Source organism: Strix aluco, chromosome Z, assembly GCF_031877795.1.
Source record: "Strix aluco isolate bStrAlu1 chromosome Z, bStrAlu1.hap1, whole genome shotgun sequence".
NCBI lineage: Eukaryota > Metazoa > Chordata > Aves > Strigiformes > Strigidae > Strix > Strix aluco.
The window spans coordinates 83,880,018-83,900,229 of record NC_133971.1 but is presented as its reverse complement, the minus strand read 5'-3'; the positions used below and the strand labels follow the sequence as shown (position 1 = coordinate 83,900,229).

General features: G+C 40.8%; 1 protein-coding gene across 1 annotated transcript in view; it reads right to left on the bottom strand.

Annotated features, from left to right (window-relative positions):
* The window catches only part of NPR3 (natriuretic peptide receptor 3), a 48,612-nt gene that overhangs the window by 9,577 nt on the left and 18,823 nt on the right, over nt 1-20,212 (bottom strand). Inside the window, exons 4-7 of the mRNA XM_074813012.1 lie at nt 9,391-9,526; nt 5,997-6,091; nt 2,666-2,801; nt 1,037-1,124 (exon numbers count right to left, since the gene is read on the bottom strand). Coding sequence (XP_074669113.1) covers nt 1,037-1,124; nt 2,666-2,801; nt 5,997-6,091; nt 9,391-9,526 — 455 coding nt within the window. The remainder of the gene's footprint in view (nt 1-1,036; nt 1,125-2,665; nt 2,802-5,996; nt 6,092-9,390; nt 9,527-20,212) is intronic.

Genomic DNA, 20,212 nt, shown 5'->3' with positions numbered 1-20,212 from the left:
ACCTAAAAATTGTCATCTCAGAGTGAAAATGTATAAAAGATGCAAGAACCTCTGACGACATATAATATAAAAACAGACTTGTATTTTTTTTTCTTTTAAAGACAGTCTTTAATTGGCACCAGCTAACTTATCTTGTCTCAATCCCAAATAACATATTATATAAGCACCAAACACATGCAAGAACAAAATCACTCCACAGAATTTCAGTTGTAAACACCTGATCCTGGTTCTGCAATCCTTTGAAACCCTGTAAGTGTGCTGGTGAGTTGAAGCAGTTTTTGCTTGTTTCATTTTATTAACATGTTTTTATAAACAGACATTTTTACTGGGTAGAATTTTTTGATTCTTATATGCAGAGGTTAATTCTATTCTCCTATCTGCCTTTTCTCTTACATAGCATAAGAGGATAAATTATAGCATATATAAGATGCTGAACGCGTATAACTAATTTATTCTGTCAGCGTAGGATCAACTCTCAGGACTTTAGATTTGCTGACTAGCAGTGTAAGAATTATTTTACTTAAACAGGAATAAACCGCTGATCACCCTGCACTGACCTCAGCTTATTAAGTTAAATGCACAGCTTTGAAATCCAAATGCTCTCTTATACCAAAACAGAAATCTCTTTCTAGTTTCCAGTACAATCCCACTCAACACTCAAAAACTAAGCATGGTACCAGGCAAGTGATATAAAACTCTTGCACAATCACAGCCTGCACAATCGTGCTGGCAAGGAGTACTAAAAAAAGAAGGCTTTCAAGGCCAGGGCACTTCACTAAAGCAACTGTGAATGACTGGAACTCACAGGAATCACTTCCATGCGTAAAGTTACTCAGGGATGTAAGTGGTTTCAGTATAAGGCCCTGCATCAATAAAATTATTTGGATATACACAAAAGGACAGTCAAAGCGTGTTCACTGTCTGTGGTGAGAATGTTACCACAGATTATTATGGCACCTCCGTGTCTCTCATCAAGGATGTCCTGTCAGAACCTGAGAGGTTTGGATGATGAGTACTTTCAACGAATTGGACTAACCTGAAAAAGTAGAAAGCCATTAGCAATCCTGCTCCAAGCAAGGCACCCACAACTATTCCTGTAACCGCTGATTCTCCTAGACCACCTGCTTGAAAAGGGGAAAAGTAAACAATCAGGGTTCATATTGAGAACTATTTGCATTCACATATTGGAAAATACACACAGCTAGGAAACGAGTGACCAACATCAGATAATAACTAAAGCCTTTCAGAGCTCAGGACGCCATGGAACCTCTTCCTTAGTTCCAGTTTCTCCATGTGTATTTTTTGTCCTTGCTTTCCCTGGGGCTAAACCAGCCCTCAAGATCAGTGCCAGATGAAGATGCAATTCTAGAGATGTGATGGACAGGAATGTTTTTAAGAAAACTGTTCTGGACAGCTCGGTCTGAATCATAACACAGACTGGGATTACAGTGATGCACTAATAGGAATCAGCACTGAATATGCCCTGAGTCATTATAACAGAAACAAACTCATTTCACCTGGTTTAGCATCACAGCCCTCTAACACCCAGGTTTATTAAAACAACTGTATGATTATCCAACAGTTCCTCAGTTCCTGTTTTTTTCTGAACCTATGCTGTTTCAAGTTAAAGCCCTATGACCTTCACCTTGCTCCAAAATCTTGAGGCAAAGCAGGGACACTGGCTAAAGGGGAGCCCAGTTAGGGACTGTCACTCTGCAAACTGCAAGGGCAGCTGAAGAACAATGGCATTTTCATGTGGATGCAGCCTGCTCCCTTTTCCACGCCTACCTGGGTTTGTGGAAAGGAACAGAGAAATATTACGGAAATTAAACTGCTTCCTCCTTTTCATTTATCCTTCATCCTTTGAGGAAATTTTGTCTGTACATCATGATGTGTGGAAAGAAGAAGGTGCATAGCTACACCAGGCTGAGCACGGAGGGTATGGCCTGGAAACAGTCTCTACAGTATGTGTGTACACAAAGGTTTTTCAGGGATTAAAGAATTTTCAGGCTGCAGGACTAGCAATTTGTTTCCTGTGAAAAGCTAAGATCACCGTTTGCCACTGAGACATCAGTATCTTTCTACCCTTACCTCCTTGCAATGTCCTGCTCACTACAACATAGTCTGCAAAGTGTGTATACTGGAAAACAAGGACATCTTCTCTATAAAGGGTAGTCCCAGTCTTCTGTATTCACAGGTGTTGCCCCATTCAACTGACTTCCCTTATTCTCAGCCTACTGGAGCCCTTGCAGTGCCTTCCCACAGCACTGAAAATCATTCTGCACTAGGAAAACACTGCTCCCATCAGCACTGGCCTCCCCAGCTGCTAATTATCCATGTGATATTCTCTGTTTGGGGTTTCAGTTAAATCCTCTTTTCTGGCTAAAACAGGTTTTACCTTTTAGCCCCTGGACAGTCCTAAAGCCCCCAGGGCCCTGGGTGTGCATCATGACCACTGTCACGTCTAAGTTCAAGGAAGTGATTCAGACCACGTACCACCCACCACTGCCAGACCTTAACTTCCCAAACAGTCAGCAGAGAGACAGTCATGATGTCTCAGTTGGACAACTGTCCTAAGCAATTTAATATGGCCCATTATGTTGCATCACCACATGGATTCCTCCCTCTGACAGCCTGGGCAAGAGCATTAAGTCACAAAACTTACATGATTTACACGGTGTATTGTTTGTGTGCTCTGAGACTCGGCTTTCATCCAGTCGCAGCCTGCCATGATTCCAAGGATATTTAACATTTGATCGAATTTCAAAACGTCCCTGCTTTCCGTAGTAGTCCCCAATCACCTATGCAAAAAAGAAACAAATGAAAAGATTTTCCTATCAACTTAAGGAAATAAAACAAGCAGGACAGCAGCATCACTCACTTGGACTCCTGTGGCAGGATGCTGAACAGAGAATAGGGCTGAAGGGGTCTGTGGGAGGTTATGTAGAGCACGCCCTGCTCCAGGGCAGGATCAGTTGAACAAAAAAAGCCTTCCTGACTGATGTTTATCTAACCTGTTCTTAAAAGCCTCCAAAGATGTCGACTTGACAGTTCCTTTAGGCAATTATTCTGGAATTTGGCTATCCTTGCTATCAGCGGTTTTCCCTAACATGTAACCTAAATCTCCCTTGTTGCAATTACCCATCACTACTTACCGAATTGCCAGTGGACATAAAGTATCTTCCTTTCTGAAACATCACTTTACATATTCACAAGCTCTTATCTAGTCTGCCCTCAGGCTTCTCTTCAATATAAACCCAGTTCACACAAGTATTTTTAACCCTCTGAATATTCCTCCTGCTCTCCCTGGGCTTTCTTCAGTTGCTCCATAGTGGGTTGAGTGCTCAGGACTGTCACCCAACTACATGAAAGTACCATTTCAAGTGCCTTATGTGCTGAGACTCCTGACTACACACTCCAGGCAGGAATTTTATATTTTGCAAGGATCTGGAGGTACTTGATCATGGTCTGCTAAAATCTTCAAATCTTCTGAAGAACTACAACAAAGCCTGTCATTCTTCACTTTGTATTTCTGCAGTTGTTGATATTTACACAGAAAGGGCCTTTCATGCTTATTATCCCAGTAGCATGGACTATTATTTCAGACCAATTCATCAAGATACTTTAGAATTTCAGTCCTGCCCTCAATAGTAAATCCAGGCTTTATTTAAGATAACATACGTTGGCTCTACCGCAAAATTGCAGGACTAAATTGTGCTAACAGTAGTAGGTCACTCAGCTGAAAACAGTTCCAAAAAAATCTATCTACAGTAATAAAGGCCAAATATCATGACACTGAAGTAGTCAGAAGCAATGGTAGAAGCACATCAAAACATGTATTTATCTTACCATGAGTAAAAAACATATATTAATACACTGGGTTTAGAATGCACGCCACCAGTAGCCTGTTCAAATATTTCACCTAAATTTCATTTTGAGGGGAATGAGTTAAAAGATAACATTTCCCTTGGTTAGCTACACAAAGGTAGATTTCACTCTAAATAAAGGAACTAATTTCTCTCCCAGTTTTGCAACTGGGAGATAAATCCTTAGGAGCCTTTCTTTAACATTTATTCAAAAATGAAGGCAAATTCAGTACCTTTCAAACTGGAAAAAGTAGAGGGGAAAAATCTCAGAGACCATTTGCAGGCAGCAAACAATTAACTAAGAGATTGTTTAATTTATCAAACAGGAGTGGGAGAGTCCTCTGTGAGCAGGGCTTATTAAATATGAAAGCATGCAGGCAGACTTAAGAAGAACAAATAGCTATAGACTGTACCCAAACACATTCAGATCAGAAGTAGGATATAGGATTTTTAATAAGCAAGAGTGGTTAAACAGTGGAACAAACATCGAGGGAGTAAGCGAGGCAGTCCCTGTTCTTCACTGTCTCCAAATGAAAAACAAATGCCTGTTACAGCGTGAGCTTTAGTCACATGTAAACTACAGGGCTCCATACAAGGGTAAGAAACCTGCCTGCCTGTAATACAGCTGAGGTCAAACTAGGTAATCTGGTGTTTTCTTCTAGCTTTAAACTGTGTGAATGGACCTGGGAAAACAGCTCTGCCCAAACACCCATTCATCTGGCTCAGTTCAGCCGAGAAACATTCTTGCACAGATGTAGAAAAAATTGGCAAAATGAATAAAGCAAGGCATCAAAGAAACAACGTTTTTAGAGTGAGGCACGAGGGTAGAAATGAATGTAGCAGACACAAATAATAAGTAATCACATGTAAGATATGTTCATTGCATGTATATTTACATACATCATAAACAAAGCAGAGGGAAATTAAAATGAGCAGTATGTTAAAAGGAGAAATGTAACATCAAAGAAATAGAGAGTTTAAATTGCAAGTGAAAGAGCAATGGAAAGAAGGGTATGAGAGGGGAATTAAATTGATAAACAAGATAAAAAGCTAACGGACTGAACAAACAGAAGAGATACAAGTTGTTCAAACCAAAGTTATCCCAACCAATCTGTACTCCTAGCTTCAATTAATGATGATTACTCCTACCCCTGGGAGTGTCTGTAGTTTATTGCTGTAGTTTTTCAGTCACTTTTACACACCAAACCACACTAGACATCCTCATGCTTTTAAAAATGCTTCTTGAGTTTGTCTCTGTAGCAGCACTGACAAGAACAAGACAACTCCACTAGATTCAAATCCACACATAGAAATGTCCAGCTCAGATTTACTGCTGCTTTATGTTTGAGCTTGATAAAATAGGGAAGGCCAGCAAAGCTTAGGTTGATGTTGACTTTGCAACTAACAGAAGCTTTACGCCGTAGCTGGAGTTAGGGCAATATAAGTATTAATAAACTCAACCCAGTCATGCTATTCTCTATGTGCAGCTGGTGCTATTTCTCCTAGACTGTTTCACAGTCTGGCTGCTTCCACTGCTGCTGCGTCCAGTGGAATAACCCATCTGGTATATATTGAGCTGTCTGATTAAAATGTCTCTTAAACATTGAATACAAGGCACTCAGGTCTTACTGCCTGATAAACAAGGTGAGGCAAGGTCTGCCCTCCTGCCTGTGGTTGACCACAGGGTAAGATTAAAATACCTGTACTCACTGTGTTTATACATCACGGTAATTTGTGCATCCCTGTTGCTTTAAGATTAATCTTTCTTCTTACCAATGAATAAAAGGCCTTGCTCATTTAAAACAATTATTTCTCATATTCAAAATTTGTCAGTAGTTAGCTAGCTTGTGAGATTTCACTCTTTAAATTTTAAAGATTCTAGCATCATGTGAAGAAACATGTATTGTTGAAAAAAAGAAGTTAAGAGAGTTTGAAAAAAAACTTAGGATAACTACTTCAAGATAATTATTTTACAGACAGGATTTGGTCTCCAGGTTGATAAGATTAAGCAATACTATTTTAACATGTATATTAAATAAACAGATGCCTGCCAAGTAAACAGATGATGTCATGTTACATTACACTAGCTAATTCATCAGTGGCCAGTTGCAGTGGTGTTTGTTTCCTTACCTCCTGTGTGCCTGTCTCTGGGTCCGTCATTCCAATCACAGAGAAATCCCCATATCTGTCTCCATTGGCATCAATGGACACCTGCCCTGCAATGCCTAAAGAATGGCATGTGAGGAATTAGAAAATTAATTAGTTAAAATACTGACCCTTTCCAAGGAAAACAAGAAAACAGTGGACAGGTTTTTACAGACCGATATGACAGGAAATGTCATCAGTCTCCCAGCATTTTTGTTGGCATTCCAAGAGAAATTGTAATTTCATCTCGGTGTCTGCATTCCTGAATTCTTAACATTTCTCCTTTTTAAATATCAAATGTGTGAGACTGTTTGGGGAATACGTGAGAAAAAATCTAATCCAAAAGTCAGCATGCAAGAACAAAACACAAATATATGTAATGTGAATTATTTACAGAGAGCCTAACCCTGAAATATCTAATGATGCCTCAATGAGGAGAGTCCAGAGAACATAGGGGCACAGACCCACGCCCCACAGACTGACAGGGCTGGTGCACCGATACAGCCAGTCCAGTGTTGTTTCCATCTGATGGGATACTGAAGGAGGCACAGACAAGGGGCACCATGTGCATCACATATGTATTAAGTCCTGCATTCATTTACATAAGATTAACTGCATAATATGGTGCTGTTAGTTTTATATTTTTAGACCCTCAGTTTACTTCCTTCCTTTACAAGTTCTAAGGAACTTTAGGGAAAATGGGAATCACAAAACTCAAAGGATAACTCAAGTCTGAAGGGGCTTCAGGAGGTCTCGAGTCCAACCTCCCACTCAGAGCAGGGTCAGTCAGGAGGTCAGAATAGGAGGATGCTCATGGCTTTATCTGGTCTTCAAAGTGTGCAAGGATGGAAACTGCACAAACTCTCTGTTCCAACTGTCATGGTGAATAAAAACCTTCTTGCATTCAGTCCAAACCTCTTCTTTCAATGTATGCCCTTGTGTACAAAGAGTATAACTCCAACTTCTTATAGTGCAAGTCAAACAGGTTCTTAAAATACATCAAACAATACCTATTAACTATGATGAAGACATTGTAAGACTTTGCTGATATGCTTTATCATCTCAGATATTCTCCAATGTGATCCTCCACTGCCTGACATCAAACATAGCCATTTACACCAGTGCAAGTCAAACAGGCACCATTATACATCCATGTTACACCAACTACATGACTAGACCAGGCACAAAGCAGCAGAGAATCAGGTTCTCAGTGACTGTAAACCAGGAGAGAGAGGTCAGATATTCAGCCAGAGTATAAATTCCCCTTAACATACTTAATGATAGTAAACACGCAACAGATTAACACACCTCCATTTATCTTGCCTCTTTTCCCATTTAGTGATGTCAGGAATGCTTAAATTTACCGTGATTTTCAAAACATGTAGTGGCCATCAAAACATTATTGTCAAGCATCTGTTTCGTTATAACAATACACGAATCAAACAATTGCCAATTTGATTACTGCAGGAAAACAGAATGGGTGTAACAAATTCTTGGCCATGAAACACTGGAAGAGGCTGTTACGAAGAGCTGCCATGTCCTTGCCTACACAACAATTTGGATTCTGGATCTGACAGGAGGTGTAAATTGGAACAGATACCTTCCTGGCCTAAGTAAGCCAAAACTATGTTTTTGGAAGTAGGTACTAAAATTTGCTGAAACTCAGAATTCCTATGGGATTTTTTTTAATGGGAAAGACTAATTTTTAACTTTTCTATCTGAATCAAAATAAAGACTTCAAAATGTCAACATTTCCTGCAATATTCTTCCTTAAGAAACATACGCAGGAAATTTTGAAACAACCTTAATGGAGAACTGCATTTGGATGAAGGTGGAAGGATTTTATCCAGACTCTCTTTTGATCTGTTAGGTATCCACATACAGAAATTTTTGCTACTTTTTCAGAGGAAACACCAATGAATAGAAAATACTCTCCATAAACTGTGCCCCGCAGCCATTCCAGGGTATCTCTAACAAACCAAGCAGTAATAAATCCTTCGATCATTTCAGCCTTATCCCTTCCTAAGCACATGGTGTTGTTGCCTGTGCAGTTGTGGCTGGGAGACTGTGAACGCTGCAGGAAACAGCATCCACATCCTGCTGGAGTTCTATTGGGTCACCTATTCAGAGCAGGCTGTAAAATGAAGTGCCCAGGCAACTAGATATCTAGATGTCAGCAGTTAAATTAATGACATTAATGAAACTGGAGTTCTCTTCATTGAGGCTCACAAAAGTTTAAGTGAATTATAAAGCTTCAGTCCTGCCGTAGAGCCCAGTGGGTGTATGCATGGACTGCAGTGCTGCATCAACTTCAGAGAGGGGCTTACAGGCAGAATAAAGGGGTGTGGTTTTCCTAAAAGGACTGGCTTGCAAGACATCAAGTTAAAGGTCTCTTTCAAAATCAGTTTCATCCTTGTAAATTATGTCCAACAAACTACTGCCACAGGGAGGAGACAGCATATGACTTACCTGTGTTCAGGCCACAATCTGAAAACAGAGAAGAGTTTTGGAGCTACTGTCCTTGCCTTCCTCCACTATGTCCAGTGGTTTCTTAGAGCAGAGAACCTGGCCACTGAGGTTTTTCTTACACATTCAGATTAATCATGCGCTTCTTATCTAGGGGAAATGTTTCCTTCTCTGAGGCATTTTCATAGGAAATCTTGCCAATCCTACACCAAAAGACTGAGTATTGTAAGAGATGGATGGGAATACTCTAAGAGATGACCGATTAATCCAATAATCCTTGGTTTCTTTATTACAATCCCAACCAGGGAAAAGCACTCACATTGCTTTGCATCAGAAGGGTGACATACAAGTGCCAGTTCCACTGCCGAATTGCAGCCTACAGGATTAGGCACAGAAAGGCACAGTGCTGTTCAGCTGCTGCCTCTGAAATAACAGGCACAACTCCTGAAAGGAGGCTGGGGAGAAATCCTTCCAGGGCCCAAAGGAGCCCTGTCAAGAAACAAAAAAACCTGGCACCTGCTTGCTTCTATCCATTCCCAGACTTTTAAGATAAAAAAGTCAAATGGAAAAAATGAGGCAATCTCAGAGCTAATAGATGCACATGAGTAAAGTGAGCAGCTGTAATCTTTTCAAAAACAAAGAAGGAGCCTGAGAAAATTATTGGTTTTCTTTACAAGATCAGTGAGGGTCATTAAATCGTTAGGAGTTTTTTGAGCTGAGTAAGATCTCAAGGGTTGGTGCAAAAAAAAGTCAGACTGGTGAGATATGTGAGCCAGCCTTAAAGACATATATGGTTTCATATGGTTATTTTCCTCTCATTTAAGAGTGGAATAGGCATGAGTCCTTACTCTGCACACAACAAAGACCTGGATTTTTTTGACTCTGGAAGCTGGAATAACATATTAACTCTTACCTTCGTATGTTCTGTTCCGTGTTTGCTGAACAATTTTTTCCCCATCTTTCTTACTGAAACCAAACTTCAGGACTTCCTGTAAAGCTAGAGCATAAAGAAGAATAGCATCATGGAATCCTTCCACAAACATGTTCACCTAAAAAAAAAAAACAAAACAGGAAAAAACCCAATGGCAATTGACACATGAAAAACTTTTCTTCCCTATGGAACTGATTAACTAGAGAGAATCTCCAAATTAACCAAAATGACTAATTTGGAGGGTTATTTTCTCAATGGCTGGAACACAGAGGGAGGTGTTTCAAAAAAACCCAGGGGAAAAATGGCAACTTTTGACCCATTTTTAAAAACAGTTAATCACTATCTGCTATTCTGAACATTCAAATTACACTATAATGTTGTGTCTGAATAGCTCTGCAGATAGGGGAGAAATTTGCAGATCACAGTTCCCATGCCCAGATGCACAAATTCTTCAGCTGACCACATGAGGTTCTGTAAGGTGCTGAGAACCCTCTTCATGCCACAGCACCGAGTATGTCCTCCTTCCCCTGCACAGAGGACTTAGCACCTTGCAGGATTGGGAAGTATGTTCTGCCATGATTTTTTTTGGAGAGCGCAAGTGGTGGATTTGCTTGTTTAATGATTACCACTTTCATTTCTGGCCCTTGTTCAGCTGAACATCTTTCCACTAGCAAATGAGCAATGGAGGAAACTACTTACCCTCTATAATAATGTGTTCTCTGGAACTGCCAGGAGAACAGTTTCCTGTCCTTTACAGTTTTTTCAGTAAGTGACATGAAATGAATGAAATGTTGCTTTCTAACCCTAATTTAAAAGGAGACTGCTGCCAACCAGCTCTGCCTCCCATGAGTCTATGTAGGCAACCTACAGCTTTTGGTCTACATCATTGTGAGTAACAACAACAGTTAAAAGCAGAGTGATGCAGAAACATTACAGGTTTGTTCACAGGAGCCTGCTGTGTTTCAGTGATGAAGCAGTAATTATTTTAGGAGCTGAGTTCAGATGGAGACGCATCAGCAGAAGCAGACACACATGGCTTGGGCCATGTATTCCTCTTCTGTAAGCAGCAACTCACATCTCAGTAGTGCAATACACCCTGGCTTGATGCACAATAATTCAGAATTAATTCTCTTTTCAGCTGCAAGAAAGATGTTCCCATTCACTCACAGTTTCATTACAATGGAAAAGCTCCTGACATACTAGTAAACGCGTAATCAATGATTATGCCACATTATGAGGTCTCTCATTGCCATTTCCAGTGAACAACGCACCTCTACAAGTATCCTCTTGGACAGAAACAACATTTAGCTTATCTTCCACTTCAGTGCATCTAAACAATTTTAAATGCTGGTAAATAAAGTGCTATTCTAACTCTCACAGTTTTAGCTGGACATTAAAAATGTTAAAAGATAAAAAAACATGTAACTGGTTAAGTAAATAACTGCTCCATAGATAAAAAGTACTACACAGTTGATTGGCTAAGCTGAACTAACCAAGCCCCTAGTAATGTAATTCCATGCAAGATATTCCTTCACTCTTAAACCAGTTGCCAACAGTTAGGAGAATTTCAGAATTATTTACCGATAATACAAAAGTTTACATTGCTCTGACATTTAAAATTGGACCTTTAGGTAACTCCAACCTATTTTTCATTAAGAAAATGCACCACCAGTTTAGGGGAAGAACCCACAGTGCTACGGAAGGCGCAGAACAGCTCAGCTCAGTCTGACAGTCAAAGACTAAAAGGCAGCTGCAGTTTTGACCTAAGGAGAAAGCATGAAAGAAGAGGTGAAAGTCAGGCTTTTGGTGGAATAACAAGAGCTGATGGACAGACTGCACACTAGGACAGGCTTTGCCAGCAGGGGCTTTAATTTTTCAGAACTGAAAAAAAAAACCAAACCAAGAAACCACAAAGCTTGACAACTGCTTTATGTGCCAGTGTTAGAGTCCAAGTGGCCTGTGGATGGTCAAACATGGCCTTTCTTGATGTGACACTCATTCTCTCCGGAGAGAAATGAGTCTCTCTAGTTGCTTTACCTCCTGCTGGCTGATTTACAGCTTGTGGCTGGCATCAGTTTCAAGGAAAGCTATTTGTCACTTCCTTTGTCCATGGCAAAAACCTCTCTGTAACACAGCAACCTTCAAAATCCACTTTGTCAGCTGATTTGCTCAATCTGAAATCTACCTATGCAACCAGCCTGAAAACCCTCCTGTAGACACTGCAGATTTGCCAGACAAGCCCTGTCAAAATTCACTTGGCAGTTCGGCAGGTTACTGCCACAGCCCCTTGCCTTGACTCTTGGCCAAAACCCCTGACATTACATGTGAAAAATCACATTAGAAAAACATCAGAAGATGTACAAACCCCAGCATTTTATCTTACATTGTCAAGGAAGCTGAAAGTGATGGTAATTTATGGCATGTCAAATCTTCTTCTAAAACAGTAATATTCACTGTTTGCATGTGAGATCATGCCTACACTCCCCAGCCAAACCTTATGTTGGGCACACTGGCTACTTTTCACATTATTTCAGGAACGTGTTCCAGCACCAATTCTTGAAAGGGGATACAGGATGCCATGAAGGGCATAGGGTTTTCCCACATATCATCGATGCTTGCCCATTTAGAATTTGCCACGATCCTACACAGAGAATAGGTTGCATGATGTATAAGACTGCTCTAACCTAGAAAAGAGAAAACATCAGAGATGGGAGGTATTACAATGCGAAGTAATGGCTGCAGATAATTTCGAAGGGATTGCTCTTTTTTCACTCCATTTTCCACCTGCCCAGAGCTCACTCAGGTTCATTTTGCAGCCCTGTTGCCTGTGACTGCCTACAATGGATTCTCTGAGTAAAAAGAGTGCAAAATTCGTCCCATCTGATACCACTCCTGACTTATTAGAACAGTGTCCCAAGCCATATAGTCCCAGGACTTCCTTTCTGGACAACATTAACTCTGTTAATGATATCTCATGTACCCTCATGGGTATAAAGGATTTTCTTTCTTCTTCTTTTTCTATTACTTTAACATAGATTCTGTTTCACATTCAGGCCTATCAAATGATGACACAGTCACCTATCAGAAATGATGAAACAGACTGATACTAAATTTTCCTCAAAAATTTTTACATTTTTTGGCCTGTAATTTTAGAATACCTGACAGTAAGAGTAAATAATGCTTACCAAAAAATCCCATCCTTCCTTTGCTGCAGGAAAACGGTTAAAAAGGGTTGGAATAAGTATATGTTCCGTGAACGTTTCAAACAGGGATGAGTGTAAATGTGAAGATGTCTTTACAGGTTGCTTGAAAGTCTCCATGGTAATTAATAATGTGTGGTTCAACATCAGACAGCCCTCAGGACAAAACTAAACAGATTATAAAAGCTATTAAAGATCCACAAATCTTATAGGTAATTAACAGTTCTTTTAGTTCAGCTCTTAATAAAAAGCAGAAGTTTTTGATTATGGTATTTTCCATTTTGATTTATGCTGTGTTTTTTTAATTACAGGTGCAAGCTGAGCTCCAAATGCTGTGATCATAATTTGCGTGTCAGATCTACTAAAATGTTGTTGTCCCTGACCCATATTGGAGAGCAGAGCCACCCCACAACATGTGTCATCAGCAATATGAGTGGCAGCAGAGAGGCTGCCAGGTTTGCTGAACATCTTTGGAGACTGCAATACAAATATGTGGAAACCCCCCCTGATGACAAATCTTCTGTATTACTTCCATATCCCATTCAAGGTACCATATAACTAAAAACCAGGTAAGCTAACTGCATAGCTGGATGAGTTAAGCATACATTTGTGTCTTTTAATTTCCTACCTTTCTACTCTTAATTGACCATCTTCCACCAGAAGAAAAAACCCACCATGGAAATCACATGAATAAATTTTACACGGTTCAAAGTTATAGTTCCCCAAGCAGCTATAGTGTGACCACACTATTCATATATAGCAAGGTGTTAACAGCATACACAGCAATGCGAAATACTACCGACATGGAAGACAGCCAAGCTACAGCTATGCAGGACCCATAATTTTCCATATCCTGCCCACTGACTGTTAAGTAAGCTTATTGTCTTCCACCTGGAACCACCCAGCTCTGAATCACAGCAATTCCACCAATTCATACCACTTCAGTGCTAGGTGAGGAGGGTCATCATCACTTTACTGCACAAGCAAACAGCTAATATTCCCCCAACTCAGTCTCTGCATCTACTTCCCAGTACATTCGCAGTGATTTTCAAGTTGTCAAACTATAGTCCCAGCCAAAATCAGTGAGGACCCTGGGGAATTGTGTAGGGTATACCCGACTTTTTGCAAAAATCTTACCAATTTCATACTTGACATGATGCTCAGGTGAGCAAATGCCCATTGAAAGTCTACCCTCTTTCAGATTAGTCTACAGGGATGAAACCTGAAGCAATCAAGTATGGAAGTTCGATCCTATAAACACATGAAGCTCATCTAACCTCAGGACTATGAATACTGTAAATGAACCCTCATGAATTTTAGCAATATTGTGTTACATTGTAAAACTATGGCATGACACAGTAAATACACGGCAATGAAGTTCAAATACAGCAACTATATTCCAAATATATATATGCTGTGATGTACTTCAAACCAATCTGATGTCAAGTTGGTTCACCTGCTTCACGACTATGGACTTCTCCAGCACAGCAACACATTTCATAGTTTAAGTAGGTGTTTTCCTACTATCTCAGGCTGTTTCAATGTGTTTCAAAAATAGCCTTTTTCTAAACAGCTGTAATTTAACTGTCAGTACTCTTTTTAATCTTTCTTCATCAAGCCAATTATAATTACAGTTCTTCCTTTATGAGCTTTTCCAAGAAATCCTGACACAGCTAACTTTTTTACATGCACTTCTTGACATGTATATTTGGTTGTCTTCTGTTGATTGACTCACGCCCCAGCAATTTACTTTTCATTGACATTTGGAGCAGGGACTATTCTCTTTGATACCATTTGCTGATGTTACATGCTCCCATTCAGGACATTGGCACTGCTGATGCCATTGTTACAAGTACTTCTTTATGTTCCTGGGTATGCACAGGGGCCCTCAGCAATTCCTTGATGAGTTGCTATGCCCTTACTCTGAGCTGCATAAATCCAGAATAAGGTGCTCATGATCTCCATACAGTAGATGATAGACAGATACCACTGATTAGATTTTAAATTTGTTTTTAAAGATAAAATTGTTACAAACTGGTTTTCTGTTAAACGTTCAATTTGCATAAACTGTGAGATGCTCTGGATTGAAGCAAGATACAGACTGAGAATGTGAAGCTGAGGGAAGAATATCCTTACATCTGAGCATTACCTGAAAATAGGTGAAGTGCACTTCAAACCACTAATGCTGTATCCAGTTTCAGCTTTGCAGTAATTTATTAGTCCTACTGCCATAACACTACCACATATCATCCTGTGTGTTACCATTGTAACAGGATTATCACAGCTCTCATTAACTCATCATCCAGTTCCTCAGATCCTCATGTGATTTCTTAATGCCCCTATGCAACAGAAACCCACAGTTTCTAAATCTCACCTATGGATAACAGCTACTCCCCTGCATCGGGGACTTCAAGGACTCCCAAGTGTAACAAATGCAAAGTCACAGCATTGACCCATAGCCAGCTGGCATAAACAGCATGTCTTGTGGTGCCTACAGACACGGACACATGACCTGACCTGTTTCCACAGAGATCACATCACTGTGAAACCAGCCCACCAACCAAATGGAAAGGAGGATAAAGCTGTAAATAGTTAATCAAAGCTGTATGTTTAGATGCCTAATACTAAAAATACAGCCTGTCACTTGGGGAACCAGACTGCTTCCCTACCAGAGTTGGACCTTAGTGGTTCAAAGAAACAGGAAGGGAAAGAGAAAAATAATAGAAACACATGCCTTCTCCAGAGAAGGCCATTTCCTCAATATTTAATTCACAACTCAAAAAGAACATATGGCGTGATGCCAAATTCTGGGCAACACAGCTGTAGCCAAGGACAGTCTCTCACTGTATTCACTGATATCAACTCACTATAAACACATAAATACGTAAGCTGGCACCCACTCAAGAATACATGAGGCCAGAGCTCAGGACTTGGTTTTCTAAATGACAGATAACTGTCCCAATTGTTATTTGGGGCTGGAACCCACATGTCTCCCTAGAAAAAGAGCATAAGCATTCCCCAGTGTAAGGAGATGTCACATAACGATAAAACCTTGTGAATAACTAGAAGAGATTTATTCAAACACTGTTGCATCAATTTCGTCTTTCACAGGGTGACAGTGTGTATGTGGAAACCCACATGAGACTTTTCTTATAGGGGAGCACGTGCCTTTATTATGTGAATTCTGCAAACTGAGGCTTATACTCTGCTTTAAAATTATAGATTAAAAATTCAGCTCTGCAAGAGAGAATCTTGACATCACTTGACAATCACAAGACATCACTTCCCTTTAACTTTAAGGAGGCTTTTCCCAACGAGGCTGCCTGCTTGTGTCCATCCCCTTGCTTGTATTTATTGGTACAGCAGTAACACTGAGCACAGACTAGATGGAGACGTATGCCTCCACCTAAGCACACTGCACACCAGGCAATGTGGCCGCAGCATGAGGACTTTGTAATTGAAGTGCAAGTTGACAGAGAAGGTGTAGGTAGAAAAACCAGGGTGATGACTACATCTGGAGAGCAAGCAGCAGTCACAGACCATCACCTGCTCACCAACATCATGAAACAGCCTGCAAGCACCATTTCAGAGACAAGATGTAAAGAAAGATCCCTGCTGTTACTGCACTTTCTGTTTGATTTGGACACAAAGTTGCTCTGCTGCAGCTAAGCACTTTCCCTTCAGGGTGAGACCATGCCTTTGCCTGTCTGCACTGTTCAGCCATGCATCTCACCAGATGGTGCATAAGCTGATCTGCACCCAAGGCATGCCAAACCACTGCTACCCTTGCTCCACCTAGACAAGAGGATGCTTACTCCAGCAGGACTGAAATACTGCCAGTGACGAACTCCCATCCATTTTACCATTCTTGTAGACAAGAAGCCAGCCCTCTGTTCCATAAAAACGTCTGCTGAAATAAAAGAAATTAGCAAAAAGAAAATAAAAGTAAATTAACAACCAAGATGTGGGATTTACTTTAAAAAGGCTGCCAATTTCAGGGAGTTAAGGGATTTTGTCAGTAAAGGTTATTTTCTTCCTAGGGAAAGAAAACTAACCACAAACCAGCTCCTTCTCTCTTCTATCTCATCCTCATTCTTCATGCTCTTTTCCTTGTTTTTCTTAATACCCTATTCTTGAAAGACTGGTAGATTTACTCACTGTCATCTGGCTGGGGCAGCCACAAGTTGCTCTTTTGTCTCAAGGGTGAATTGAAACAGAAACCTATTCAGTCCCAGGCTGCAGGGGAGCTGTGCTGTGAAACTCCAGCTAAAATGCGACAGGGCACAGCAACAACCAAGATGCAAGAGCATGGAGGAACCCTTCCACCCCACTGCCTGCGAGAGCTGCTCATTCTTTGTTTGTTTATTGCTTGCAACACTCTCCTATGGTTATCTAGAAAACAGCTTTAAAACCCTAGTGCCTGCTGCCAACAGGCCAGGCAGAAAACTTTCAAGATACAGCCAAAACTCGTTCCTTCCATTAAACACAAACACGAGAATCGCTACTTCAGCAGATTTAGAGCCTTACCCACAGTCAGCTCACATCAAGGGTACTGTTGCTGATTTGTATGAACTTCGGACCAAACCCACGGCCTGACATCACTGAGTCTCAGACGGCCCCCAGCCCCCAGCCCTCCAATGGCACAGCCAAAGCAGGAGGGGATGAGCTGAAAACTGCTCTGCTCCAGGAATGGGGAGCACTTCTGGGACCAGATTTTCTCCCTGCAAACCTGTGTGGGATTTATTCCTGGCTCTATCCAACGTGCTCACTAATTCCTTCTCCAAGTTAGTACCAGCCATCTCCCTTCTGGGGTTTTGGTTCCTGTATTACCTTTTAATATTCATCTCAAAGGAGTGCAACCAATGTAGCTAAGGAGCAGCACTGTTTTGTACTGGAAATGAACTACCTACAGAATAATAATTTACGGGAATTTTTCCTTTATTTTTTTACTTTACACGCATACTATTCACCTACATAATTTAGCTCTAAAGGGCTCCAGGCCACCTATCAAGGAAAAGGACAGACTCAAAGAATGCATTAATGTGCTCCTGAGGTTAAGGTGAAATCCACCTCCACTTGTTCATAATACACTCTAACTCCAGATAAATGACCAATGCAAAGGATCTCTAGCACTCAGCACTGTATTATCATTGCTTGAATACTGAAGGGATCTTAACTATAAAAGGTATTGCTGTCATTTGAAGTTAACCATTCTACTTTTTTAGGATTTCCTGCGTTCTAACAAACTATGTGGTCATTCATGTGATGAGTTACAAAACTATGTTCAGAAATCATACTTCTAGTCACAGTGGTGAAACACAAGAAATATTAAATAAGTTACTCTTTGCAGCTGAACACACACAGAAACTAAAACATGCTTGTTTTAAATAGATTTTTCTAAGGACCCCATTGGTAGTGTGATAATAACCTGTTGTACAGTTGTAATGAAGACTTACATTTTAAGTTAGCACTATGCAGCCGTTGGGACATTTTAATTGCAGATAAACACCTCATAATCAAAAAAAAATCTCAGTCCTTTCATCAGATATTAAGTTTTAAATGTCAGTGAGCAAGTTTGTTTTTCAAGCAGGAACATATTTCAGTTTTCGGGATTACAGAGTCACTCATCTGAAAAAATCAGTTCTACTTGCTAAAATAAGCTAACTGGTTTAAATAAATGCAGAGCTAGGACAAACAGGAAGGACATTTTTTGTTAAATGTTTATCCTTGTACAATATGCAATTGTTTTCTAACATTATCACTAAATCACAAAAATCACAGAAATGTTTGTTTCTATACTAAAAATTCTCAAGATTACATCAGATCTCATGCAAAACTCAAGACAAAACTCGCATGTTCAAACTGAATTTACCTGTGCTACACCAGCTGGTGAATAAATAGTATGAGGGTGGGCTGATGAAATCTTTGATAGGGTAAAAAGCCACCTGATGAAAGGACCATCATATTTCTGCTTTGCAGCAGGCTAGCAAAGGCTACCCAGAGGAGCTTTTGCTTTAGAAGCAGTCTTAAGGGCTGGATAAACATGGATGATTTAGGTATAGCCAAAAGTAGTGCTTCGTTCAAAAGTATGCTCAGAGCTGGGATTAGTCATCTAATCTCCTTATTCAGTACCAGGCAAAAATTAGGCACATAAAACCTGGATTCATAAGCAACAGCACCCCGCCTCACCCTTGCCAGCAGAGGATGTAGAGAATGAGGGATGGATGTGACCCAGTTACTCTCACACAGGCAGGTAAGGAACTCCCCACTACATGGAGATGCAGTCAAGTCTTTACAGAGGGAGTCAGTCCTTTCAAATCCCCTACCCCTTTCATCTAAAAGCCCCGGGGCTATGACTGCTGTGCTAGCATGAGAGAAATTCAGGATCAAATCCCTGCTTTCAGGGAATCTGAGCTCCACCCTTCCCCTGCCCTGTCTGCAGGGCATCCTGGGGTGCATGCACCCTGGAGCTGAAACCTGGGTGCTGGGGGAGAGGGATGACCTGCCAACACCTGGGGTACCTCTGGGCTGGAACGATGTCATTTGCCAGAAGAGCCCACCTGAGGCTATGACAAATGATCCTTCCAGGGTAAATGGGAGTGTGAACTTGAAAACCTTAATGGCATGGAACTAATGCCAGCCCTCAGGCTGCTATTAATCATGCTTCTATTCCAAATAATTTAAAAATTAATAACTTGTTTTTGTTATTTTCTTTCAGTTACTGGATATCTGATGATAGCTGGTTTATTAACCATGCCTTCACTGGCATACCTGTGAGGATCCCACTAGGACAGGAAAGGAGAGGTACAGCATCTATCTCCAACAATATTTATATGTGCCTGCCAGCAGGCAGCTAATCACCTGGAATGTGTCCTCCCACTCTCAAGCAGCAGCATGGTAGTTAACACCTCAAAATTTGAGGATTTACAGCCCCTCCAAAAGGCTAAACCCTCACTCTAGCTTCTTGATTCCTTATTGACTGACTGATCCCTGAGATTCTGCTTGATTTTGCTTTCTAAGGTATTTTGAGTCTGCAGTCTGGCAGGCTAACTGTAAGCATTGTACAAACGTGTGTCCCATCAAATGTAAATGTCCTCCTGCCTACTGAATGCTGCCTTGTTCCCAGTCGCCAATCGAAGGGTGCCCAGAGCTCCTCACCTACCCTCCTCCCATTGTCCCATGCCCCTTTCTCATGCCCCTCTTACTCATTTGCTCTGGGACATAGACAGTCCTTGTCTTTTCAATCCGCCTTGATAGATTAGTTCTTCTCAGAGTGGACTAAACCTTTTGATTTTAGTCTCAGGCTTCCTTTCCTAATGAAAAAATATCTACTAAAGAGAGAAGGAAAGTTGGGAGTATCCTCCTGTGGGTTCCTATGGCTCCTTGTGTGCACAAGAACACCGTTGCCTTTATTCACTCAGCCCATCCTCACAGGCTGACTACATTAACCCCTCTGCATCAGAGGAACTGCTAAATATCCACTGAAAAAAATCAGAGCTGGCAGTGCAGTACACTGATCTTCTCTCACTGCCCAAGTGGAGCACGTTCGAGCCCTGCTGCCTGCCTTCGCTCTGCCAACGCTCATACATCTGGGAGATTTGACT